Source organism: Oncorhynchus clarkii, chromosome 27, assembly GCF_045791955.1.
Source record: "Oncorhynchus clarkii lewisi isolate Uvic-CL-2024 chromosome 27, UVic_Ocla_1.0, whole genome shotgun sequence".
Lineage (NCBI taxonomy): Eukaryota > Metazoa > Chordata > Actinopteri > Salmoniformes > Salmonidae > Oncorhynchus > Oncorhynchus clarkii.
The window spans coordinates 5,780,898-5,808,457 of record NC_092173.1 but is presented as its reverse complement, the minus strand read 5'-3'; the positions used below and the strand labels follow the sequence as shown (position 1 = coordinate 5,808,457).

Here is a 27,560-nt window from a genome sequence, read left to right as displayed (position 1 = left end):
CGAGGAAGGTGGGGCACTGGGGAGTGGTTTTAGAGTCCAGCTAGAAGGTCCATATAGTTCATGTTCTTCCCACACTTCCCCCAAAGATACCCTGCCTAGCTACGGTCAGAAGTTCTGAAGGGTTTTTTTATGTTTGGGGAGGGACATGACACTTGGTGTTTCCCTGGGTGTTACTCCCTCACTGAGCCCAAATGACACGGGCTGGCGACACAGGGGTGTCCCGGGCGAGGCTCCAGTGGGAGGGCAGCATAGTGTGTGTTGGAGGGGGAGGTACTCTCTAAGGCAGTGGAGAAGGGGGCAGAAGAAGTGGTAGAGAAGAGAGAAGAGTCAAGAGACTACAGTGGTATGGGAGGACAAGTCGTGGCTCTTGTGGCTCAAAAGTTTCTCTTTCCCACCCCCTCCCCTGAGTCATGTGTGTGTGTGTGTGTATATATCTTTAAACGCAATGGTGGTTGGATAACCCCCTCTCCCAACAGGTTTTCCCTATATGTACTGCATCTCACTCACCTGCTCATCTTCTCTTTCGCTTTCCCTGTCCCTAAAACTCACTCTCTTCTCTATCCCTCCATATTTCTCACCACCCCTTCAAAATCTCTCCCACTTAACGTTCTTCTCTCACCGCCCCCCCCCCATACCTCCCTCTGAATCTCAAACTCTTTGCATCTCTCCCCCGCTAATCTCTTTATTTCCTTCCATCCCTGGCTCACAGCATGTGTTGTTCCGTGGGGGGGTGATGGGGGTGCAGGGGGGGCAGCAGGGCCTGGATGGGGGACTGGGGGGTGTGTGGCGGGGACATCTGGGTATGGGGCGGCCCGTAGTGGGGGATGACGGGCGGCGTGGCGGGCATAACGTAAGGGGCCGGGGAGGGTGTGAGGGACGGAGAGCTGTAGGCCAAGGAGGAGTAGGCCGAGGTTCCCCCGTGGGAGGAGAGGGTGGCGGTGGGGGAGGCGTGCCCGCTAGGGGTGTCAGACAGGGGCTGATTGTAGAAGAAGAAAGCACACTGGTGGATGAAGGACTCGATGATTGTCTGGTATGTCCGCGTGGCCGTCAGGGCGTCCATTGTTGTGAAGTCGGGCCGCATCAGAGTGGGCCAAAAACAGATGGACAGATTCTCACTGGTCATCAGGTTCAAACGGTTATTCTGGCTCACCCTGAGGGGGGGGGGGGGAGAGAGAGAGAGAGAGAGAGAGAGAGAGCGAGAGAGAGAGAGAGCGAGAGAGGAAAAGAGGGTTAAGGAAGAGACAGACAGACAGGGAGAGAGATAGAAAACACAACGTAAATTGTTCAAGGAATCATAAAGTGACATCATCTAGAAATCTAAACTCTGCCGTGTTTGTGCCTCGACTGAATTTAAAGCTGACTCAATGGAGCCAGGGGTGTAGCGGGCAGGGTGGAAGGTCAAAGGTCGCAGGGTGGATGACTGTTACTGGAGTCAGCGCGGCCGTCACAGCTCTGTCACCTAAGCCACTCACTTGTTCAAGTGATTGATGACGTATTTGAAGACGTCATAGTTTTCCCTGGGGAAACGGCGCAGGATGTCCTTCATGGCGTGAACCCGCTGATCCCTGTCGTTGAGCTCTGATTCGGCGACAGGAGACAGGAGAGGTTAGAGAAAGAATGAAAGCACATGAATGCACACACACACAACCAGAGAAAGGTCCCACACATGCAGGGACAGGGAGGGGGAAGCATGGCACACACTGACACAAACTGAAATCACAGCTGAGAGTCAGCGTTGACTTAACAAAGCATAGCAGTGATCACACACACACACAGTTATAAACCCATACACACATGAACACACACAGGTCCTCTGAGTGTGCTGAGCCCAATGGTAGGAGTGAGTCAGACAAGCTGATATCAGCACTCCAACACAGCCTGTCTTGTGTGTCTCCATGTGAGCGAGGCAGAGTCACACGCACACACCACACACACACCACACACAGCCTTTCACATGTTATCCAGCTCCTTCAAAACCCAGTTGTTTCTGTTCACTTCTTCTGCCTTCTACAGTCATACACAGAGTTCTGCAATCCATCCCGTAAGTGTTTCTTTTCTAACTAGTCTTTAAACGGTGTGTTTGTCGTGTCTCTCTCCTGCTGCAGGCTGCAGGGTTTCGTCAGGGCTTTGTCACGGCTCAAGGGCCTGGCACACACAATCCGCTCACTGAGTGACGGTCGCCCTCCAGAGTCCAGGTACATCTCTGGGCCGCGACGCTACACCTTAAATCTCCACGACGACGGATTACAAAACGCAATGGGAGTGACAGACCGGAGAGGAAAGAAGTGCACTTGTTAATCTGACATTCTGTATCATTTTGTTTGTCTTCATTCACAGGAAATGTATGCGTCTTCCATTGGAGGCTCCTCAAAGAGGGAAGGGGAGGACCATCCTACTCAGTGAATTTCATAAAAATAAAATAGTGAAACATTAAGCGATCCTTTTTAGATAAAACTATACTATACTAAATATATTCCCTTCACCAAATCATTTTTTAAAACACACTATTTTGAAGGTCTATAGTAGCATCATCAGCACTCTATAGGGTAGCACTGTGGTGTACCCTGAGGACAGCTATCTTCCGTCCTCCTCTGGGTGCATTGACTTCAGTACAAAACCTTGGAGGCTTGTGGTTCTCACCCCCTTCCATAGACTTACACAGTAATTATGACAACTTCCGGAAGACGTCCTCCAACCTATCAGAGCTCTTGCATCATGAACTGACATGTTGTCCACCCAATCAAAGGATCAGAGAATGAAATCAAATCATAACTACAGCTAGCCAGCACTGCATAAAATGTAGTTGACTCAAAGAGAGAGAAAGACAATAGTTGAATAGTTTTGAACAAATTAATTTATTAAAAAATGAAGGAGAAGCAAGAGAGAGATAGCTATATTGAGTTGTATTTCTTTTCACTGACTTAGCGAGTGAATGCAGCTAGCTAGTTTAGCCTACACAAACAACCGGCTCAAACAGAGAGAGAAACTGTTAGCTAGCTTGTTCTAGCTATCCAACACTGGAACTCGTCCAAGTCAAGGTAAGCTTTTGGTTTTATTAATTTATTGCCACCGGGGCCCACCGGTGTAACTGATAAACTGCTTGCTGACTGTACACTGTACTGCATGACTGTAGCGGGTTTACAAATGTGTTAGTTCTAGTAGCTATGCTGACCACTCCGTTAATTTGGTGACAACAATGTAGGCCGCTGTGTGGAGTGGTTGGCGGTTTGGCTTGGAAAGTTTTTTCTCTCTCCTGGTTACAGACTGCTGATGTGTTTGCGCACTGAAGTCCACAAGCGAAGGGAAATGGTGAGAGGAGGAAGGCAGGTAGATGCGAGACGGAATTGTACAACGAGCAAAGTGATCATGCTGTTTGTATGTGGCTGCTATGAAAGGGAACTTTGTTTGCGCGTGATCAGGGGTGTGTTCATTCCGCTGAATTTTTTTTTTTTAAACGGAAGCAAACGGAATGAAACTGGGATAAACGTACCTGAATATGTCCAACAGAGACTCTTGTTTACAAGAGTTGGACTAATGTTTGCACTCTAGATCAGCTAGATGCAGGCAAGAGTGTGCAAGGCGGGATTGAATGCGTCAATATCTGTTACCTTGATTACTCACATTTCTCTCGACCTGTGCACCTACGTTGTAAACTTTCCTTCATAGGTTGTGGCAACCTCATGATGGGTATAGGGGGAAAATGTTGTATCATGTAGTCGCCTAAACCTACATACGTTACATTGAGCTAGGTGAATGGAATATGAATGACAGTCACCCAGTATGCTGTAATAGAAATAAGGCCATGATCATAAAAAAAGGTGTCCTCCATCTTAAACGGCACTGGTTTCTTCATAGAGACCAAGTAGGTTAAGCAAGAACAACCCTAAACCATTCTCTCCCCAAACCTCTTTCCCCAGCCACAGCCCCCCCCCCCCCCCACACACACACCCCATCCCAGCCCCATGTCTTACTGAAGGCCTCCACCAGTTCAATCTGATGGCTGTAGGGCACCAGGGGTTCAGGAAGCTCAGAGAAGAAGGCCTTCATGGCCCCGGCCACCGTGTTGATGGTGAAGTCCTTCTCTACCAGGTCCAGGTTATGGTCTAGTAGGGAGACAGAGAGCGAGGGAGAGACAGAGAGCGAGGGAGAGACAGAGAGCGAGGGAGAGACAGAGAGCGAGGGAGAGACAGAGAGCGAGGGAGAGACAGAGAGCGAGGGAGAGACAGAGAGAGGGGATTTGTTAGAATAAGACATGGACGAGACCCCTGATTTAGGATACGATCTGCAAGACACAACATTATGAAACACACACACACAAAAAAGTCTGCCTTAAACTAATCCGTTTTACTGCTATAGTATCACCCCACCCGGTGATAGACTACAATACCCGAATAAACAAACCCCAACACCAGCGCCCAAAGTTCTGCATAACGGGATAAGCAGGTAGAAGGAACTACGCCCAATTGGCTGCGGCTTCTCAGTGAGTCTCTCTCAGCATAAGGGACCGCGTGGGAGAGAGTGGGAACAAAGTTTGCGGCACCAGAAGCAAACTGATGATTAAAACGATAAACCAAGAGGAATCGCAGGCGACCCCTGCCCCGCTGACACGGGCTTGTTGTACAAAACACAGAGAAAGAGAAGGAGTGTGAGAGAAGGAAGGGGGAGAAGGATAAGAAAATGAGACTATCCAGAAACCCTTCTCGGATTACTCTCTCCCATCTATGACAAACGTAGAGAAAGAGATCTAGGGAGATGGGGGGGGGGGGGGGGGGGGGGAATAGAAAGGGGGGGGGGATTGACAGTGGCAGAGAGTTAGATAGACTGCGATGGTGAGGGGTTAGCAAGGAAGGATGAAAAATAGATGGAAAAAAAGAGGACCCGTGGAGTGTATAACAGAACAGCTTCAGTGATAACACTGGTCCCAAGTCAGTTCTGACCCAGTAATGCCTAGTGCTCTACGGTTCAGACCCGTTCCCAGGCCTCCGAGTGAGCTCCAGATTTCAGTGCTCCTAAAGCCCGGCTCAGATACAACAGCCGACGTGAGGAGGGACGAGACAAAACTGGCCAGGAGACGAGCGGTTGAGACTGTTTCCATGGTAACAGTGGCTCAATGACTTGATACAACTTTGAGACAATGTTTCCACTTGTCGTAGCACGGTGTTGTAGAAAACAAGTATCGTGAAATACATGCATCAGAAACCGGGCGCCTTTTGTGACTTGTCAGATAAATGTCAGCAAACTAGGCTCACTAACAGCAGCAAAATAACTAGCTAGCAGTCTGCCTGACTAAATGCAGAACGTCAGCACACTGCTCTCTGATTGGCTAAACGGATCTGTCTCCTCCCAAGTCTTTAGCTAAGATTTGACATGTTGAACCTCCAACAACCGACATGAGACGTTCTAAAACTAGACGGTTCAGATCCCATAACTGCATAAAACCATCTTGTCTCGGCTGTTGGATCTCAACTGGATTTTAGGTCCCTCCAACACAACAGGTGTGTTGTTCTATCGCTATAGGTTACCTCTGCTGTGAGGGGTGGCTAGGTAATATCTGATTTGTGGCTATGGGTTACCCGTGCTGTGAGGGGTGGCTAGGCAATAGCTGATTTGTGGCTATGGTCTACCTGTGCTGTATTTGTAATTGTACTGTCACCTTGGTCTAGCGTCCTGATCGATTGGACACAGGACTTCGCTTCTGATTACCTCAGCCGTATTCAGCTTTACTGATGTGCAGTGGTATGTGCAGTGGTATGTGCAGTGGTATGTGCAGTGGTGTATACCAGCAAGCATGCTTCATTAACCAAACCAATCTGGAGGTAATTAACGACCCATACCACACAAACTCATGGACACACACACAGAAGCTACGCTACGGAGGAAGGCCTTCTCCTTCCTGTAGATCAATGCTACAGATGCTCCCAGGTTAATTAGGTGGATAAATTGGACAACAGGCTTCTGGATAGATACAACACACTAACACTGCACCTCTGTGGCCTGTTTGTGCCGAGGTATAGGAGTGTGTTTCTGCGTATTGGTGAGTTTGTGTGTGTGCATAGGTCAATATGTGTACATGTAGACACCGACTACAGGTGGCATGGGGTCTGACAACCCTACAATAATTACACTCAGTGGCCAGTGTACTAGGTATACCCATCAAGTACCGGGTCAGTCGCCCCTTTTCCTCCAGAACAACCTGAATTCTTTGGGGCATGGAAATATTACTCAATTGGTATAAAAGGGACCTAATGTGTGCCAGGAAAACATTTCCCACACCATTACACCAGGATGGGACCATGGACTCATACTGCTAACGGCAAATCCTGACTCTGCCATCAGCATGACGCAACAGGAACCAGGATTCGTCGGACTAGTCAATGTTTTTCCACTCCTCAATTGTCCAGTGTTGGTGATCACGTGCCAACTGGAGCTGCTGATAGGAGTGGAACCCAGTGTGGTCATCTGCTGCAATAGCCCATCGGTGACACCACTGTTGTACTGCACCGTTAGTTGCCTGTGGCCCGCCTGTTAGCTTGCAGGATTCTTGCCATTCCCCTTCGACTGATCATCAACGAGCTGTTTTCACCCACAGGACTGCCCCTGACTGGATGTTTTTTGTTTGGCGCGCCATTCTCAGTAACCCTAGACGTGCAGGGGTGCACGTTTTGTTATTTTGGCCTAGCACTACACAGCTGATTCAAATGATCAAAACTTGATGATTAGTTGATTATTTGAATCAGCTGTGTAGTGCTAGGGCAAAAACCTTCAGCGTGCACCCCTCCGGGTCCCGAGGACCGAGTTTGGGAAACCCTGCCCTAGACACTGTCGTGTGTGAAAAGCCCAGGAGGCTGGCCATTTCTGAGATACATTCCACACTCAGTCACAGAGGTCACTTGTTTCGCCCATTCTAACCTTCAATCGAACAGTAGCTGAATGCCTCGATGCCTGTCTGCCTGCTTTATATAGCAAGCCGCGGCCACATGACTCACTGTCTGTAGGAGCAAAACATCTTCGTGAACGAGGTGGTGTACCTAATAAACTGGCCACTGTGTGTAATTTGTAGCATACTGTTGACAATTCATATTGTTGGTGTGTGTGGGTTTTGTATTCAATGTCTGCGGTCAAAAGAGAGGTTCTGGTGACTCACCCTGGTCAAACTGCCTCTGCATGCTCTCCATTTCTGACTTGTTCCCACTCACCCTGTAGATCCCTTCAGTAGTGATACCTGAGAGAAGAGAGAGAGGAGACAGGAGTGAGAGAGAGAGAGCAAGAGAGCAGAGAGAGAGAGAGAGAGAGAGAGAGAGAGAGAGAGAGAGAGAGAGAGAGAGATGAGAGAGAAGAGAAGCGGAGAGAAGAGAGATTCAGTACACTTTATCCATAACGGTACACTTTCAACATAACATTTTTCATCCATCCAACTCACAGTCAGAACACACACACACACAGACATCAATAACAACACAAGTCCTCCTATAGCCTCTGTGTAAGGACTTCCAATAGAAAGTGCTGATAGAAGCAGTGTTCTATGCAAAGGTTGTGGAGTAATGAAACAACAGACACAGTGGAGACTATTAGTGGCCTGGCCTTGTGTGTGTGTCCCTCCCCCCAACCCGAGACAGAACATAAGCACTATCAATGAAACTCATAAAGCGTCAGTGCAGGCTTGCAGAAAGTGTTCCGGTGGGGCTTCTATAGTTCAAGATCCATAAACATGACTTAATGAACTCTGGTCCCATTTGTTCATCATCCCTCTCTTTCTCCTCCCCTATTTGCTCATCATCTTCTCCTCTCTCTGCAATCCATGCCTTTACCACAGACATGGAGATGACAAGGGTGTGGACAGACAGTGAGTGAGAGAGAGCGAGAGAGGGAGGGAGGGAGGGAGACAAGGAGACAAATCCAGAGACAGGGAGAGGTGGTAGGAAAGGAGGCATCGATCCCCTCCTTCTGCAGATCAATTATCCACAAAAGCTTTTCTAGCCAGACTCCAGGGGAACAAGGGATGGAGAGAGAGATAGAGGGGGGAGAGGGGAGGAGGGAGACAGAGGGAAAACGGAGGGGAGACATGGAGTGAGTGGAGGAAGAGAGAAATAGAAGAGAATAAGAAAAGGAGAGGAGGAAGAAACATACTACATCATAATACATGCCATTTAGCAGAGGCTTTTATCCAAAGCGACTTACAAGAGTGAGTGCAAACACTTTCGCATTAGTGGCCCCAGCAGGATCCGGACCCACGACCCTGGCATAGGGCTGTTCTAGTTACCGTCACACCGGCAGTCTCGAGGCATGAACAGAGTCACGAGTCACGACCGCAATCAAATTCCACGTGACCGCTGGAGTCACGGGTAACTAGTCTTCACCAAAACACCGCTCTGATGCTGCTGCTGGTCATTAGTAGCCTACCAAACTGGCTAACGGTCAGTCGCTAATGGCCTGTCGTTAATGGCCTGGTACTCAGGGCTCTATTGTCCCTCTAAACACTCTTGACATCAATGCAAATACAATCAAATCAATCAAACACTTAATTAGAGCTCTGGCATTCAGAGTTTGACCGGAATAGGATCACCTGTCGCGCAGCGAGACAGCTCCTCATAGCTGCTTGATGCATGGAATGAAATAAGTGTTCCTATAGCTCAATGTTGTGCAACATTTCTATAGGCTATGCTATGCAATTGCGTGAGAAAATAGAGGTTTGATGGCCTCTATTAAAAAGAGGAGGATCTAATACATTGTAAGGATTTAATAAATTGTAAGGCTGCATGATGAGACTCTAATGATGATTTGAAAAAAAGTCACTTGAAAGGCATGAGCTCTGCTTTGTTTTATTTGTGCAGGCTGTACATACTCCAATAGTCTCTCATTCACAATTTGACAAGCACTTGATAATGCCTCGAATTTCACGCGGCATCCCCTTTGTGGCTGTAGTGTCACTGTAAAAAAATCCATGTCTTTTGTGGCCCGGAGTGCTGCGTTGTGCGCTTCTCCCTGAGTGTGCTGCGTTGTGCCCTTCTCCCTGAGTGTGCTGCACTGTGCCCTTCTCCCTGAGTGTGCTGCGTTGTGCCCTTCTCCCTGAGTGTGCTGCGTTGTGCCCTTCTCCCTGAGTGTGCTGCGTTGTGCCCTTCTCCCTGAGTGTGCTGCGTTGTGCCCTTCTCCCTGAGCGTGCTGCGTTGTGCCCTTCTCCCTGAGTGTGCTGCGTTGTGCTCTTCTCCCTGAGTGTGCTGCGTTGTGCCCTTCTCCCTGAGTGTGCTGCGTTGTGCCCTTCTCCCTGAGTGTGCTGCACTGTGCCCTTCTACCTGAGTGTGCTGTGTTGTGCCCTTCTCCCTGAGTGTGCTGCGTTGTGCCCTTCTCCCTGAGTGTGCTGCGCTGTGCCCTTCTCCCTGAGTGTGCTGCGTTGTGCCCTTCTCCCTGAGTGTGCTGTGTTGTGCCCTTCTCCCTGAGTGTGCTGCACTGTGCCCTTCTACCTGAGTGTGCTGCGTTGTGCCCTTCTCCCTGAGTGTGCTGCGCTGTGCCCTTCTCCCTGAGTGTGCTGCATGGGCTCTTCTCCCTGAGTGTGCTGCGTTGTGCCCTTCTCCCTGAGTGTGCTGCGTTGTGCCCTTCTCCCTGAGTGTGCTGCATTGTGCCCTTCTCCCTGAGTGTGCTGCGTTGTGCCCTTCTCCCTGAGTGTGCTGCGTTGTGCCCTTCTCCCTGAGTGTGCTGCGTTGTGCCCTTCTCCCTGAGCGTGCTGCGTTGTGCCCTTCTCCCTGAGTGTGCTGCGTTGTGCCCTTCTCCCTGAGTGTGCTGCGTTGTGCTCTTCTCCCTGAGTGTGCTGCGTTGTGCCCTTCTCCCTGAGTGTGCTGCGTTGTGCCCTTCTCCCTGAGTGTGCTGCGCTGTGCCCTTCTCCCTGAGTGTGCTGCGTTGTGCCTTTCTCCCTGAGTGTGCTGCGTTGTGCCCTTCTCCCTGAGTGTGCTGTGTTGTGCCCTTCTACCTGAGTGTGCTGTGTTGTGCCCTTCTCCCTGAGTGTGCTACGTTGTGCCCTTCTCCCTGAGTGTGCTGCGCTGTGCCCTTCTCCCTGAGTGTGCTGCGTTGTGCCCTTCTCCCTGAGTGTGCTGCGCTGTGCCCTTCTCCCTGAGTGTGCTGCGTTGTGCCCTTCTCCCTGAGTGTGCTGCGTTGTGCCCTTCTCCCTGAGTGTGCTGCGCTGTGCCCTTCTACCTGTGTGCTGCGTTGTGCCCTTCTCCCTGAGTGTGCTGCGCTGTGCCCTTCTCCCTGAGTGTGCTGCGCTGTGCCCTTCTCCCTGAGTGTGCTGACCAATCCGAAGCGTCTCTCACTCCCACGGCTCTCCCTCACGTGATCCAGTCTTTCTCACAGGCTACAAGTTAAGACAGACACATCGGGGGACGCAACTGCGCGCGTCCTTATCCAATTCCGAGGTGCGTATTGAAGATATTGGATGAACTGTCCACATGTACTTTTCGTCAGCCAACAAGATGAGTAGGCCTAAAGAAAAGCAAAAGCACTAGCTTATGTCAATCTACTATCCCCAATAGTACAAAAGTCCCTATTCTGTTCTGTGTGAGAAATAAATAATTCACATTATAAGCACAGCAATGTGCACATGGTAGTAGACTATAAGCGCAAATGTTCCATTAGCGGAAAACACCATTATCAAAAGTGACCGCAAATTATGCATGCATTTTCATGGTGAAAATGTCCAAAACTTGAAACTCATGCGCTGCTTATATATGCCAATTCAGCTCTACACCCCTTGTAAAGTGGATTAATGTGCTTCATTTTAAAACCTCTCTAGGCTAGGGGGCGGTATTTTCATGTCAGGATGAAAAGCGTGCCCAAAGTAAACTGCCTGCTACTCAGGTCCAGAAGCTAGGATATGCATGTTATTAGTATATTTGGATAGAGAACACTCTGAAGTTTCTAAAACGGTTTGAATAATGTCTGTGAGTATAACAGAACTTATTTGTCAGGCGAAACCCTGAGGACAAACCATCCAGATTTTTTTTTTTGAGGTCACTCTCTTTTCAATTTTCTATGTGGATCTAGATTTCTAAGGCACTTGCCTAGATGTCAACAGTCTTTAGAAATCGGTTGATGTTTTTCCTTTTTGTAATGAAGTAGGGCTGTTCAGAACGAGGGTCGAGTCTAGTGTAGTGTTTGTTTGGGGAGCGCGACCTGAAAGCTCGCTCCACTTTGTTTTCTTCCGGTATTGAACACAGTTATCCCGTCTTAAATTCTATTGATTATTTACGTTCAAAAATACCTAAAGTTGTATTAGGAAAGTTGTTTGAAATGTTTGGATAAAGATTACAGGTCATTTCTGAGATATTTTGTAGTCATGTTGCGTGAGTTGAAACTAATTTAATTTGAATTTGCCGCTCTGCCATTTCACCGGATGTTGTCAAATCGATCCCGTTAACGGGATTTGATCCCTAAGAAGTTTAAAGAAGTTATTTGGCCACTTTATTTATGATACAACCCTTATTAAAACATTGGCCTATGGGCTAGGCTACATGAGGTGTGTGTGACTATGATTTGAACAAGTCGCAGCAAAAAAAAAGGCATAGTTTCTTATGCTGGGCATCATTCACAAGTGATAATGTATCATTCACAAGTGATAATGTATCATTCACAAGTGATAATGTATCATTCACAAGTGATAATGTATCATTCACAAGTGATAATGCATCATTCACAAGTGATAATGTATCATTCACAAGTGATGATGTATCATTCACAAGTGATAATGTATCATTCACAAGTGATAATGCATCATTCACAAGTGATAATGTATCATTCACAAGTGATAATGTATCATTCACAAGTGATAATGTATCATTCACAAGTGATAATGCATCATTCACAAGTGATAATGCATCATTCACAAGTGATAATGCATCATTCACAAGTGATAATGCATCATTCACAAGTGATAATGCATCATTCACAAGTGATAATGTATCATTCACAAGTGATAATGCATCATTCACAAGTGATAATGCATCATTCACAAGTGACAGGCTAATATTGTCACCCATCAGACTATTCTTGATTTAATCTTCTCTTTACATATACTAAATAATATATGTGTGACATTTGTTTTGATTTAAAATGGACCATTATCATGCACCTGTATAGAAACATGTCATACATGCACTGAAATAGTGAATGGAGGACACTTTTCCCCGTGGTTCATGTTCATGCCAGCCAGGTAGGCTATAGTCCTGTTGTAAATATAAGCAATGTGCTTAAGCTGATGGGATCCTCTTTTTATTAGTCACTATCACTCTGTTTTCGCTCGCAAGTGCATAGCCTACATAAATGTTGCGCAACATGGGCTCTCATGCAGTTTGATTAGATTTTCAAATGCATTTGCATTGACGTCATAGTGATTAGAGGGACATTAGAGTGATGAGTACCAGGCAGTTAGCAAGTTTGGTAGGATACTAATGACCAGCAGCAGCATCGGAACTTGGAGAAGCCTAATTACCGTGAATTTGACTGCCTTCATGACTTGTGACCGCCAACAGCCAGTTTGTGTCAAGAACTGCAACGCTGCTGGATTTTTCACGCTCAACAGTTTCTAGTGGGTATCAAGAATGATCCACCGCCCAAAGGACATCCAGCAAACTTGATACAACTGTGGGAAGCAATGGAGTCAACATGGGCCAGCATCCCTGTGGAATTCTTTCGACACCTTGCAGAGTCAATGCCCTGGCAAATTGAGGCAGTTCTTGGGGGCAAGTGTTCCTAATGTTTGGTATACACCTCCCTCTGTCCGGGTGTAGCGTCGGACGGAGCCACAGTGTCTCCCAAACCCCCTGGTCTCAGTATCTATGCTTCAATAGTCTGTGCAGGGGGGCTAGGGTCAGTCTGTCCTCTCTGGTGTAATTACCTTGTCTTATCTAGTGACTGGTGTGAACTTAAGTATGCTCCTTCTAATTCTCTCATCTCTTTCTCCCCCCTCCCGGAGGACCTGAGCCCTAGGACCATCTAGTCTGACGACTCCTAGCCGTGCCAGTCTCCAGTCCCGTCCGCCTGGATGTGCTGCTGCTCCAGTTTCAAATGTTCTGCCTGTGGCTATGGATCCCTGACCTGTTCACCAAACGTTCTACCTTTTCCCGGACCTGCTGTTTTCGACTCTCTCCTCCTCTTCCTCCCCTGCTGTGTCGACCTTTGAATGTTTGGCTATGAAAAGCCAACTGACATTTACTCCTGAGGTACTGACCTGACCTACAACCACTGTGATTATTATTTGACCCTGCTGGTCATCTATGAACGTTTGAACAAATCTTGAAGAACGATCTGGCCTTAATGGCCATGTACTCTTATAATCTCCACCCGGCACAGCCAGGAAAGGACTGGCCACCCCTCAGAGTCTGGTTCCTCTCTAGGCTTCTTCCTAGGTCCCTGCCTTTCTAGGGAGTTTTTCCTAGCCACCGTGTTTCTACATCTGCATTGCTTGCTCTTCGTGGTTTAACGCTGGGTTTCTGTATAAGCATTTTGTGATTTAACAGGGCTTTACAAATACATGTAATTTGATACATTGGTAGGTTATATGTAAAGACTAGATTAAACTGAGAATAGTCTGATGGGTGAGAATACTATGACGTGCTTGTCAAATTGTGAATGAGAGACTGATGAAGTGTGTGCAGCCTGTGCAAGAATCAGAGCAGAGCCCATGTCTCTCGTGCAACTTTATAATGTATTACAAGTCAAAACATGTAGCCTAATGTTTGTATCACAACTAAAGTTGCATAAATATCTAAACTAAGCGTATAGAAGGACCTGTTTCTTTGTGAACCGCTCAACACGGGATAGCCGCATGAGCGCACTCCCATCTACCCAAATCGTTTCTGAAAAACATCATTTACATTTTATTCAGCTTTGTTCAAATGCATTCTTCTTACTCTAAAATAATGCCCTTGGAAATTATAGGCAAATCTTGTCTGCTAAATCAACTAGTATAGCCCACAGCCATATGGCATAACCAGATCAGGGCATAACAAAGACGACTCAGAATATTCTGTCCTCCTTCATATCATGTTTGTTTTTTTAGACCTGCCTAAAATAAATCATGGATTTATTGTTATGGTGTAGGCATGACAATCAACGGCTGAAATGTAATGACCGTCACAGCCCTACTCTGGCATGCTACCTTCACGCTCGTACCATACAGAGCCAGAGTGAGGCAACAAGGACAGGGGAGGGAGGGGGAGAGAGATATAGACATGGGGGAGGATGGCAGTCACAATGCAGAGGTCAGAGAGCGTGATGTAGAGGTTAACTTCCAACACCTTCTTTGTTCTGAGAGCAGCGCTGGGCCGGTTTCCTTTCATCTGTAGCGACCGGGGTCAAACCAAACTCGAGCACTTCCTGTGTACAGGTAACCTACATCCTGTCTGAGCGATCATCTCTCGCTTCTACAGGACTATTCCATCTTACCACATAATCATGACAATATTAAATTCGCATTTCATTTCCTTCCACTCGTCTCACCCATTTTTCTTCCATCTACAGTATAACATCGACACCATTAAGTAACGTCCCAAACTCATACATCCATGATAAGCACTAAACATGTGTGAACAGCTCTCTCTCGCTTCCCAACACTCATTCATCGATACAATTCATGACTACTGCTGTGAAAAGCAAAAACACTCACTCCACAGACAGACAGACGGACGGACGGACGGACGAGAGAGAGAGAGAGAGAGAGAGAGAGAGAGAGAGAAAGAGAGAGAGAAAGAGAGAGGGGCAGTTGGCTCCGTCGTTGGCTTCCGGAGGCGCGATGGCACAGCGTCTCGGACAAGGGTCAGACTGATCCTCAGCCCAGATGTGGGGTGTGTCTCAGGGCCCCGTCGCCGCCGGCAACAAGCAGCCGTTTTCACAGGCCACCACGGAGACACACCATCACTGGCTGCTGCCCTTTACGTCACTGTGGAGCCCGCTAGAACGAGGAGACGTGCCCACGCAGGCTAACACACATTCGCCATCTCAATACCCACAAGGAGAACACAGAACTCACCGAGTGGCAACAGAAGCACTACTCCGTATGGAGACTTGAGGAAAGGTTGGAGAGAGAGAGAGAGAGAGAGAGAGAGAGAGAGAGAGAGACGGTGAGAGAGAGAGACGGTGAGAGAGAGAGAGAGAGAGAGAGAGAGAGAGAGAGAGATGATGAGAGAGAGAGACGATGAGAGAGAGACGGTGAGAGAGAGAGACGGTGAGAGAGAGAGACGGTGAAAGAGAGAGAGAGAGAGAGAGAGAGACGGGGAGAGAGAGAGAGAGAGACGGTGAGAGAGAGAGAGAGAGAGACGGTGAGAGAGAGACGGTGAGAGAGAGAGGGAGAGAGAAAGAGACGGTGGAAGAGAGAGAGAGAGAGAAAGAGACGGTGGAAGAGAGAGAGAGAGAGCGAGAGAGAAAGAGATGGTGGAAGAGAGAGAGAGAGAGAGAGAGAGAGAGAGAGAGAGAGAGAGAGAGAGAGAGAGAGAGAGAGAGAGAGAGACGGTGAGAGAGAGACGGTGAGAGAGAGAGACGGTGAGAGAGAGAGACGGTGAAAGAGAGAGAGAGAGAGAGAGAGAGAGAAAGTAAGACGAGAGGAAAAGACGTGGGAGCGCAAAAGGGAAGACGTTCAAAAAGGGGAATACGGATGGAAAGAGAATAGCAGTGGCAAAAGTGTGAGAGGGATGTGGGTAACAAGAGGGAGGACAGAGGGAGAGACTGGTGGAGGACGAGTGGGGGTGGAGAGAGCGCCCTTACACAGACATTGAGAGGGGGATGGACGAAGGATAAGAGAGGCTGTGTATAGGACTGCCGACAACAGTAGGCTGCTCAGACAACAGTAGGGTGGGTATGTATTTTTGGTATAGGGTGAGGGAGAGGGGAAGGATGTCGGTCTGCTCCATAACGACACTTATCCCCCGAACGCCCTGGACAGCTTTAGAGTTACAGTCATAGGAGAGTCCTCTGCCTCTCCTCTGTCATACACAACAAAAAGGGGGGGAACAAGAAAGACACAGGCACACATACACTCACACACAGTGAGACACGCGCACACCCACGCACACACAAACGCACATTTGACCCCTGACTAAGTTCATTTTACAGCAATAATATTACAGTACACTACCGTAATAAGAAAAAGACACTGTAGATAATTTTAGTGAGCATGTTGGTACGTAAGCTCTGGAGACTAACACCATTGAATGTCAGGATGCCGTAATGAACAAAAAAATGTATGTCACATCGGCAACAACACCCTTAAATAGCCTCCGTGACTTATAAAACTGGACGGCACATTAAAGTTTGAGTCGGAGTGTGCATGTCAGTGTGTGAGTGTGTTTAACATTGACAAGTGCTTCTAATGCTACTCATGTAAAGCGTTTGGGTGTGTCGCCATCTGAGCGCGTGTGCATATTTTTGTGCATGCCTTTATTTGTGTTTGTGCACTCACTCCACGGTGAGAGTGTAATCAGAGGATGTGGCAAAGGGATTTGTGTTGTGTTGCTGCAGTGGGTTCCTTCTCCCTCCCGGTGCACACAGAGAAATAGCTGAACCCAAAGGTTGATCTAATTTCCTGCTCTGTGATATCGATCTGAAGGAGGGAGCTATAGGACAGAGGATTACCACTACCCCACTGCATCTGAACTCAGACAGAGAGAGCGAGCGAGAGAGAGAGAGAGTGTGTGAAAGAGAGAGAGAGAGAGAGAGAGAGAGAGAGACAGACAGACAGACAGACAGACAGACAGACAGAGACAGAGAGTGGAAGGGCGAGAGAGAGGCAGGGCGAGACAGAGGCAGCACGAGACAGAGGCAGCGCGAGACAGGCAGAGAAAGGACCTGGAGGCAGAGGAGGGCAGAGCGAGACAGAGAAAGGCAGAGCGAGACAGAGGCAGAGGTAGAGAGGCAGAGGGGGCAAGGAAAAGAGGCGGGGGTATAGGAAAACTAAGCAGATGAGGACAGTGGGTCGTGGTGAAAGAAAGAGACTAGATGGAGAGAGGGCCAAAGGAGGACACGAGGGAATCTGCAGGGGAAGAGAGGAGAGGAAACGGTGGATTAGGGGAGAAGAGAGGGAGGCAGGCAGGAGAGAAACCAAAGAGGTGGTATGTGTGTCCCACTACACGATGCCCCTTGTGGTAGCTAAATGCACTCAGGTGGGCGAGGGTGGCAGCAAGAGACTCACTGGTGCCCCGACTCAAATGCGTATCTCTGCTCCCTTTACCCAGATACAGCAGCACAGATGCGTCTGACTGTAATCCGTGTGTGGGAATGGTTTAATCAGACAAGAGCTTGGCCAGGAATGCACTGCCAAAAATGTCAATAAGGCATGTCATTGCTTTGGCATCCACACACAAACACAACAACACGCAGAATGCCGTGATCCCCGCTGTGCATTCTACACCGAATGCTCTCATTTGCTTCATGGAATCATTTCCCCTGCTTGAGTATCAAAGGTGTTTCATGTAATAATGTCCCTGTGCATTCAGACCTGTCACTTCAACCACCTTCCCGAGACGCAGCACGCACGCACGCGCACGCGCACACACACACACACACACACACACACACACACACACACACACACACACACACACACACACACACACACACACACACACACACACACACACACACACACACACTAGTCCCCTACGGTGCTTGAGTAACAGCTGGTGTTAGGCTGAGCAACGTGCCCTTTGTGGGCCCAGGGCAGGGGTAGCATGAGGACCATTAGGGCAGAGCGTGGCAACAGGGTTAACTGAGCCCAGGCCCATCTGTGCACCCCGTTCCACAGGGAGACAGAGAGAGACACACACACACAGAGAGACAGTCAACAGAGAGACAGTCAACCTGCTCCACACACACTCGAACACACCCTTTCAAACTCTCTCACACATCAACGTGCATGCGCACGCGCACCCACGCAAGCACACACTAACTCAGAAGCACTGCATAAAACTCTCCCTTGTACAGAACTAATGCAGACCACACAGCACCACAAGCACTGTTATTAGGAGGTGTCCAACACAACACAGAGGCTGCTTCCCAAATGGTAACCTATTCCCTATATAGTGCACTACTTTTGACCAGGGCCGCTGCTGACTGTCACGAAGGCCACCTACAGCGCCACAGGCAAACACGAGCAGCAGAACAACTCCAACAGAGAGAGAGAGACATCCAGCTCTCATCACAGGCACAGCTCTGACTTAGAGAAAACATCAGAAGCTTCCTCCGGGGAGAACCACAGTCCCCCCAGAAACTACTGATAAATCACTGACTGGGGATTCATAGGAGAGGGAGAGGAATATAACGGAAAGGAAGAGGTATGTTAGCTGAAAGTGAAAACTGTGAAAAGGGGAGAGAGCGAGAGAGTACGAGCGAGAGAGAGAGAGAGAGAGAGAGGGAGAGAGGGAGAGAGCGAGCGAGAGAGCGAGCGAGAGAGTGAGACCTTGCTGATACTGAGGTCAGAAACTGCTTGTGACCTTTGCTCCCTGAATAGTGATGTGCCACCCACTCCCTCTATATGCCCCTGTACAGATCTTCTCCACAGTCTCAGTAATCAATAGCATCCACTCAGAACAACAATTGCAGCCTCTGTGTAATGCGTGTAAGCTTACCTGTTGCCTCAATATATCGGATGCACTTGTCGATGAAGAGGGGGATGGGTCGGTCAGGTGTCACCACGTTGGCCAATGGCACGCCAAAGTAGTTGCTTTCTACTTTGGATACGGAATGCCTGGGCTTGGGCCGCGGTTTCTGAGAGAGGGACGGAGGGAGAGATCGATGAGAACGAGGAGAGCGGCATTTTAGTTTCTGTTCATTATCCATCCGAGACATGGATTGATCTTTAGACCATATAGACATGGGCACAATCTGAACACACGCATCACCATACTTTCATTCTTAACAAAACACAACCCACATACGCATCCTTGCAGCAAGGCCTAAGCTGATAAGAATCATACATTCCTGTCTCAGGCTGTCTTGAGTGATACACATCTCCGTTCCACTTTTCACCTCTCTATGTTTTCTTTATCCTCCGCACTCTCTTTCCTCTCCCTTGTCATACTCTCTTTCCTCTCCCTTGTCATACTCTCTTTCCTCTCCCTTGTCATACTCTCTTTCCACGACACTGCATCCCCCGGGCATTACCCCAACCCGAAAAACATTCTTAGTTTCTAAGAGGTCCCAAACTTACTGCTGTTATCAGAATGAAATTCTATCCTGTAAGCTACTACGGCTACTTCGGTGCCGTTCAAGCCTTTCAGACAGACTGAGCTGAGAGCTGAGGCAGAGCTCCACGGCTGGCTAGGTACTGGGGCTGGAGAGCCGTAGGACTGTCAGGCAGAGAGCAGAGCAGAGCGGCTCAGCATGATCTTCTGAGTGAGCCTAGCCGCCCTTGTCCGGCCGATCTGCTCCAGTTACCCCACTCCATTACTTTACCCACCACCACCATCCTGCCCACCACCCTACATTTCCCTGGCTGCAGTCACAACCCCAAAACTCTGCTTTTCACACCTGCCTTATTGTTCTTGTTTTATGAGGCCCCGTCCTTGCAATCTGTCTCTCCTTTTGTTTAACTTCTTTGGGGTAGGGGGCAGTATTTTCACGTCCGGATGAAAAGCGCACCCAGAGTAAACTGCCATCCTACTCAGGCCCAGATGCTAGGATATGCATATTATTAGTATATTTGGATAGAAAACACTCTGAAGTTTCTAAAACTGTCCAAAATCCAACCAGGAAGTGGGAAATCTGAGGTTTGTAGCTTTTCAAGTCTTAGCCTATCCAATATACAGTGTCTGTGGGGTCATATTGCACTTCCTAAGGCTTCCACTAGATGTCAACAGTCTTTAGAACCTTGTTTCAGGCTTCTACTGTGAAGTGGGAGAGAACAACAGCTGATTGGGTCATGGGTCTGCCTGAAGGCCATGTGCTCAGTCAGGCGCACGCCCGTGAAAGTTAGCTCCATTCCCTTTAATTTCTAAAGACAAAGGAATTCTCCGGTCGAAATATTATTGAAGATTTATGATAACAACATCCTAAAGATTGATTATATACATCGTTTGACATATCTCTACGAACTGTAATATCACTTTGACTTTGTTTGGACCTAGTGCCTGCGCATTTGGATTACTGTACTAAATGCGTGAACAAAAAGGAGGTATTTGGACATAAATGATAGACTTTATCAAACAAAACTAACATTTATTGTGGAACTGGGATTCCTGGGAGTGCATTCTGATGAAGATCATCAAAGGTAAGTGAATATTTATAATGCTATTTCTGACTTTTGTTGACTCCATAACATGGCCGGTATCTGTATTGCTTGGACTCTGAGCACTGTACTCAGATTATTCCATGGTGTGCTTTTTCCGTAAAGCTTTTTTGAAATCTGACACAGCGGTTGCATTAAGGAGAAGTATATCTTTAATTCCATGCATAACAGTTGTATTTTCATCAACATTTTTGATGAGTATTTCTGTAAATTGATGTAGCTCTCTGCACTTTCACCGGATGTTTTGGAGGCAAAACATAACAACGCGCCAATGTAAACAGAGATTTTTGGATATAAATATGAACTTTATCGAACAAAACATACATGTATTGTGTAACATGAAGTCCTATGAGTGCCATCTGATGAAGATCATCAAAGGTTAATGATACATTTTTATCTCTATTTCTGCTTTTTGTGACTCCTCTCTTTGGCTGTAAAAATGGCTGTTTTTTTTGTGACTAGGTACTGACCTAACATAATCGCATGGTATGCTTTTGTCGTAAAGCCTTTTTGAAATCGGACACTGTGGTGGGATTAACAACAAGTGTATCTTTAAAATGGTGTATAATACATCTATGTTTGAGGAATTTTAATTATGAGATTTCTGTTGTTTGAATCTGGCGGCCTGCACTTTCACTGGATGTTGGTCCCACGTACCCTAGAGAGGTTAACTGATTTGAGAACAGTTTCACCTTTCTAGCCAATTGCGCATTTCTCTCTTACCCCCTCGTTGGAGAGAGCGAGAGAGATAGAGAGAGAAGAGAAAGAACAAGATAGAGAGAGACCTCAAGTCAGCCAGACACAGTCTGAGGTGAGTGTATATGAACAGGGAGAAATGGGTTAGTTAGCTTCCACTGTGTACTCACTGCTGAGGCCTAACGGCAGCCAGGCAGAGACAGGGCTGGCTGATTCCACCCTGACCTCAGGTCAGACTTACAGGAACACTCTTTGTTGATTATAATGAACCAAATGTGCGGTGCCCTAAGGGCACGCTAGGCTACAGCTGGTTCTATAGTGACCCTCATCAATAGAGAGACAGCTGATCTGGGAACCTGATGACCTTGTTTTGGCTCCCATTAAGTAATAAAGACTCTAATGTAAGTGGAGCGGGGGCACAGGCCCCAGATCAGCCCTACGGCTGTGCTCTGCAGTAAGGGGAGTAGCTAGCAGTTTTGTTTTATTTGTTTTGGGTGGTTAAATTAAGTTCCCCCTATACTGGTTCCGCCAACTAATTCTCTCTAGATGTGTGATGTTACGGAGCATCATTCAGGATATATAAAACACTCATATAGTTTATGGCGTATAGTTTATGACATCATCACTGTGTGTGAAAACATAAATCGCCTGTCCTCCCTCCTGACACCAAAAGTAATTATCACCCACCCACCCACAGCCAGGCAGGCAGACACACAGCGACAGGGTGGTTTGTGTCTCTCCCCCAGCCAGTCTAATCATATACACTGCCTTCGCTCCCACTTAGGTGGCACTTATGTCAGCCTTTCTGTGTGAACGGGAACTATGGCAGGCAGATACGACTGACGGCGCTGGGTCAAATGTTTGTGTCTGAGGAGAGGGAGGGTGCAGATTGTGCAAGAGAGGGGAGGGAGGGCAAAGTGAGTCCGATGTTCCCTCAATCCCTCTTCATCAGCAGGGAGGTAAAAGAGAGGCGGAGTCGGGGAATGAGGAAGGGAAGGAGAATGTGTGGGAGGAGGAGGAAATAAACCCAGGGCATGTCCCACTAGTCTCTGGGCATGTTTTGCTGCAGCACTAGAGCACTACTGAAAACATGCCGCACAGCTGGACCACTCAGCTGCCAATCACTCTCTATTCCCTTTATTCGGTGAGACTGCCCCCTATCACGCTCTTAGGGCAGGTCTGACTTCATGCACTGATGCAACAGGGAACTCTCCGGATTAGAAAGACAGCCCACCTGGGAACAGGGCATGTCATAAACCTGTTAGGTTTACTCTGCACAGATCTACTTACCGAAGGGAACGTTTAAAAAAAAACTAGCCAGCCTATGAGACGGCAACTAGGGCTGTAGCAGTAACAGGTTTGTCGTTTGGGATGTGTGAGTGGGTTCGAGCTAGGGATGCTATTATCTGAGATCAAACACAACTGCTGTACAGACAGACAGTGCGGAGGGGGGAGAGGGGGCGGTAAAATAATTATCTCTTCTTTACTCTCGTTAATGCCCTCGTTCACGTGGCCGGTGAAAGAAATGGCCAACTAAGCTGGCAAACATGTAACTTCAGTTTTAATGGTGTTTGTGTCAAATTATAATGAGCTATGTCAGCATGGGTTAAAGTTTGAGAATTTTGTCCATTTGTGAAATAATGACAGCACCACACACATAAACACATGTACATTCAGGGAAACACATTAAAACAGTTTCTCTGAGCTGGGTGAGATCAATAGCTGAAGTTTCCCTCTGCTCCCGGGCCATGATTGGGCGAGTTTGGAGGACTCCAGCAGCGCAGGAGAAAAGTAGGACCACAGAGTGTGAGAAGGCAGAACTGATTTAAAGAGCCTGGAAGGAAAGCTAGACCTAGACCCTCTATAATAGAGCCTGTCAGACTCAAATCAGATGGGCCCCAGTGAGCAGAGAGACATGACACAGAAATCCCTAGGTATAGAAGTAATGAAGACAAGCACAGAAGCCTCCTTTGGCAACACACTTAGAGCACAGTGCTAATTACTCTGAGCTCAGCTCATATACTCACACAGGTGATATACACTGAACAATGCAACGGGAAACGCTGCTGCTAAGTCACTTTGATAAATGCGGTAAGACAACACTATTAAACAGATGAAACTCATTAAAGTAGTCTATAGTAGCTTGATAGAGATTGTGCCCGAGTGGCGCAGCGGTCTAAGGCACTGCATCTCCAGTGTTTGAGGCGTCACGACAGACACCCTGGTTCGATTCCAGACTATATCACAACCGGCTGTGATTGGGAGTCCCATAGGGCGGCGCACAATTGGCACAGCGTTGGACGGTGTATGCCGTCATTGTAAATAAGAACTTGTTCTTAACTGACTTTCCTAGTTAAATAAATACATTTAAATAAAAATTCATTCATAGGGGGAAAACTCAATGAATCACATCAGTTTCTCTATGTGACCGGTATGAAGAATAAAAACTGAAAGTATGCAATCTGATGTGACCATATTGATGAACGATAGACACACAAACATACACACACCCACCCTGGGGCACATACCTTGGTGTTTCTGCGCAGGCTCCTGAGGATGTTCCTCCTCTTGGGGTCCTCACCCTCCTCGTTAATAGAGTTGTCCCCCTTGTGCGCCCCGCCCAGCTCCTCTGGTGCCTTGGGTGGCCCCAGCTCGTCGTCACTGCCGATAGAGAAGCTAGTGCGGAAGCTGCTGAACTTGCCCAGGCGTTTCGAGCGGTCGCGGTACAGCCGCGGCTTCACCCCCAGAGCAGACATCTTCCGCCTCCGCTCCAGGGAGCTGCTGTCAGCCTCGCTATCCGAGCCATTGCCCCCGCCGTTAGAATGCTTGTTGGCATTGCGGATGGTGATGATCTTGCCCTGAGTGCTGTCGTGGGGCACCGAGTAGATGCTCTCCTCCTCCGTGGGTCGCTGTTTGATCACGGCATCCACGGGCTCTGCGTAGTCCGAGGGGTCGTAGCCACCGTCGCTGCCCGGCGCCCAGGTGACAGCAGGTGGTAAAGAGCGGCGGTTGGTCCCTTGCTGGTCCATGTAGGGCCCCAGGTTGACTTTCCGTACAGGGGGCTTGGGCCGTACCTGCGGGGGCACCTTGTTGTTGAGCTTGCTCTCGAAGGTGCTGATCTCGGAGATGACTGAGAAGGCGTCGCTAGACTCCAGGTCAGGGAGCTTGAAACCCCCCAGGTGGGAGGTGGGGGTACTATCGGGGTAGGGGGGTGAGGGCTCCACATCCTCCTCAGAGTCTAGCAGAGTGTTGATGGGGCTGGGGGAATTGCAGCGGGCCGGGCTCATGCTCTCAGTGGTGCAGGCCTCTGCTACATTATCGTACATGTGTGTGGCCTCCACTATGGTGCGTTTCTCCACAACCTCCTTCAGGAAGGGCTGGAAGAGGTCTATCCTGTGCAGGCCTCCCACCACCCCTCCGGGCCCACACACTACTGTGTTAAACCTGGCCTCGATCTCCCGGGCCAACTCCTCCCCCTGGCTCACCTGCTCCCTGGCCACTTCAGAGTCCGACAGCTCAGCCTGACTCTCCCCCACCGCCAGCAGCTGCACGGGGATGATGTCCTGCACCTCGCACAGGAATGCACACAGGGTCTCCATGGACGCCTTGCGCCTGGCCGAATACACGGCGATGTAGCCGTGCACCAGCCGGCTCTTCCGTAGGGCAAATGAGGAGTGGAAGGAGAGCAGGGAGAGGTCGATGGTGTGCCTCTGAGCCCCCACCGTGAGCTCTAGGAGCACGGACGTGCCACTGCTCAGGCTGGAGGCCGGCCGGCAGTGCTGGGGCAGCAGGAGAGGCGAGAGGAGCTGCTCCACGTCATAATGATCCCCACACATCAGGCACATGACTATCCGCAGGTCTGTCTCGGGGATGGGCTGGGAGTGAGAGTCTCTGAAGGAAGGGGGTAAAGGAGGGGAGCTGCTGCCTATGCTCCCAGGGGGCCTACGGCATTCTAACAGACCTTTTAACACCTGGTTGATCTGCTTTTCGTTCACATTGCGTCCATAGCCCACCCCAGGGGAGGCGGGGTCTAGGTAACCACACTGTAGCTTCCCAGCCACCTGCTGCCCCTGGAGGATAAGTGTGTGGGCCGTCTCCCCCCCAATGTCCCTGACGGACCCTACTCCCCGTTTGGTGACTAGGAGCAGGTTCATGGGCAGCTGAAATAGACTGTTTTCCCTTCGGCCTAGCGTGGACTCTCTGAGCTTTTCAATGCTCTCCACAATGTAGGATAGTGACTCCTTAGAGTTGTAGAGACACAGGACGCCATGGGGGGTGAAGGTAGGCGTGTGGAAGGAATTGACCGGCAGCCGAACGTTGCCCTCTATGGGCCGGAGGGACAACTCATACATTTTCCCATCCAGCACGTAACGGTCGTCATTAGTGCACAAAGCCCTGATCTCATTGGCCAGTTCTCTACCCAGGCCGTCTTTACCCAGAATGACCAGGTTAATCCGATCTGCATTCCCGTCACCTGGTTTATGGCTATCAAAGAAGGAGTATCGAGTGGGGAACTTGGAGGCTAGAACCTGTTCAATCTTACAGTCCACACAGTGGGGGCTATTTGGGCAGGTCTCCTTGGTGGGGTGGTAGACAAAGTGGATATGCTTGAGAACCAAAGCGTCCCTCTCTGCCTGTAACTTCTGCAGGGCCTTGAACCTTTGCTCCTCCCCCAACACCTCCTGGATGGCCCCCATCTTCTCCTTACTTGGCTTGGCGTCTACCTCCAGCTCATAGAAGAGCTCTGAGTACTCCAGCAGCAGCTCCTGGAAGTCCTCCTTGGCTCGGTCGATGATCTCCTTCTGGTGCCTGTTGTAGATGTCTAGGTACTCTTGTTCCTCGAGCCACTGGTAGAAGTCTTCATTCATGATGAAGCTGCGTGCCTCCTCCCAGGGCTTGCCTGCTGTGATAAAGGGAGAGGCACTGAGCTTCTCCTTGAACTCCCACTTCATCTCCGCCTTTTTGCGCTCGTTTCTCAGGTGCTCCAGGTGGCTCTCATAAATTGTCTCGGCCACAGGGGTCTCCAGGAGATCCTCTGGAATCCTCTCGTCCTCCATGTTGTCTATGTGTGGCGTGGTCTCCCAGGGGGTGTCGTCCAACACAACGAACCAATGGGAGAAGTCCCGCTTGGTCTCCAGAACCTTCTGGACCCCGGACCAGCTCAGGTGGTCGATCTCATCCAGCTCAGGGACTAGGGAAACCAGTGCCTGAGGCAGGGTGCTGAGATAGACCTTCCGCCTTCGCTCAATGTGCTCCTGTTTGAGCCTGTGGACGTGCTGCTGGAAGAGCTTCTTGGCTTTGGCCGTGCCCTCCAGGAAGACATACTCCTTGTACTCTGGGGAGGTCTGCATGCGCCGGTTTATGTTGGGCCACGTCTCATTGTGGTTCTTCACGATGCGGCTGACCTGCCATTCGTAGTGGTCTTTAGCCGAGGCGATCTGCTGGCTCTGCTGCTTCAGGGCCTCAAAGTAGGGGATGATCTTGGGTTTGCCCCGGCCCTTGTCTATCAGCTGCACCAGGGTGAGGAAGGCCAGGTCTACGTTGACGTTGGAGCGTGCTGACGTCTCCACCACCTGGAGGTTCTTCTTGGCCAGGGCGAAGGTGTGCGAGTCCTTGATGTAGCGCTCCACCCCCTCGTCGCACTTGGTGAGCACCAGAACCACTGGCTTCTTGTTCTTGGCTAGCTGGTTATAGAGATTAGTGATGAACTTCATCTGTTCGTCAAAGTTGCGGTTCATGCCCCTGCTGACGTCCACACAGAGGAGGAAGCCATCCACCATCAGCTTCCCCTCAGGCATCTGCTTCTGCTCAAAGTCCTGCTCCAGCCCAAGCTGGTCTGTGCAGAAGTACATCAGCTTTTCTGCAGAGGCCAGCTTGTTGGAAGCTGCCCTCTTGATGTAGGGCTGGAGGGCTGTGGAACGGTGCGGCTGGAACGTCTGGTCATCAATGAACTCTGTCTGTTCTACCACATGCATCCTGCACTCCGGCCCCTCCTCCAGCACCCGCCCCGTTTCCCCCCAGAACAGGAAGTGGTCATTGTTCACCACGCGTCCTCCGAAGTCGCTGGTGCTTAGCACGGAGGTGTGGTCCAGGTAAAAGTCGTCTGCGCTGGGACGGACGAAGCGGTTGCACAGGCAGGACTTGCCCACGCCACACTGCCCCTTCTCTTTCTCTGTGCCGGACAGGCCCACCACGACCAGGTTGTAGGTGGGCGCCTTTGCATCTTGCTTTTTTGCCATCATCGTCGAACGCAGACACTCATCCTGCCATGCCCACAAGCTCTAGGGAGGAGGCTGCAGGACGGTCTTTCCATGCAAAGATTCTTACTGGCCTTGGGTCCGACTCTACAAGAGAAGGAGAGAAAGGTAGATTTTTAAAATAAATAATATAAAAGACTGTGGGAAAGATTCATTGTCATTATTCAATTCATTATTTGTAGGCTGTCCCATGTCTCATTTAAAATTCCCACATCGTTGCTGTGTGATGTTAAAAATGTTTCATCTGTAATCCCATTTCACCGCTGAATGTTTCCTGAAGAGATTGAGGTCAGAAGCAAAGCTGTTGGAATGCTACAACTTACTTAAGACAACTGCAGTACAGTCAG

General features: G+C 49.0%; 1 protein-coding gene across 1 annotated transcript in view; it reads right to left on the bottom strand.

The window, feature by feature from the left end:
- Window positions 1-681: 681 nt before the first annotated feature.
- The window catches only part of LOC139385491 (rho GTPase-activating protein 35-like), an 82,638-nt gene continuing 55,759 nt past the window's right edge, over window positions 682-27,560 (bottom strand). The window contains exons 2-7 of the mRNA XM_071130591.1: window positions 23,485-27,300; window positions 18,603-18,741; window positions 7,145-7,222; window positions 3,972-4,103; window positions 1,473-1,578; window positions 682-1,151 (exon numbers count right to left, since the gene is read on the bottom strand). Coding sequence (XP_070986692.1) covers window positions 704-1,151; window positions 1,473-1,578; window positions 3,972-4,103; window positions 7,145-7,222; window positions 18,603-18,741; window positions 23,485-27,198 — 4,617 coding nt within the window. The 5' untranslated portion in view covers window positions 27,199-27,300 and the 3' untranslated portion in view covers window positions 682-703. The remainder of the gene's footprint in view (window positions 1,152-1,472; window positions 1,579-3,971; window positions 4,104-7,144; window positions 7,223-18,602; window positions 18,742-23,484; window positions 27,301-27,560) is intronic.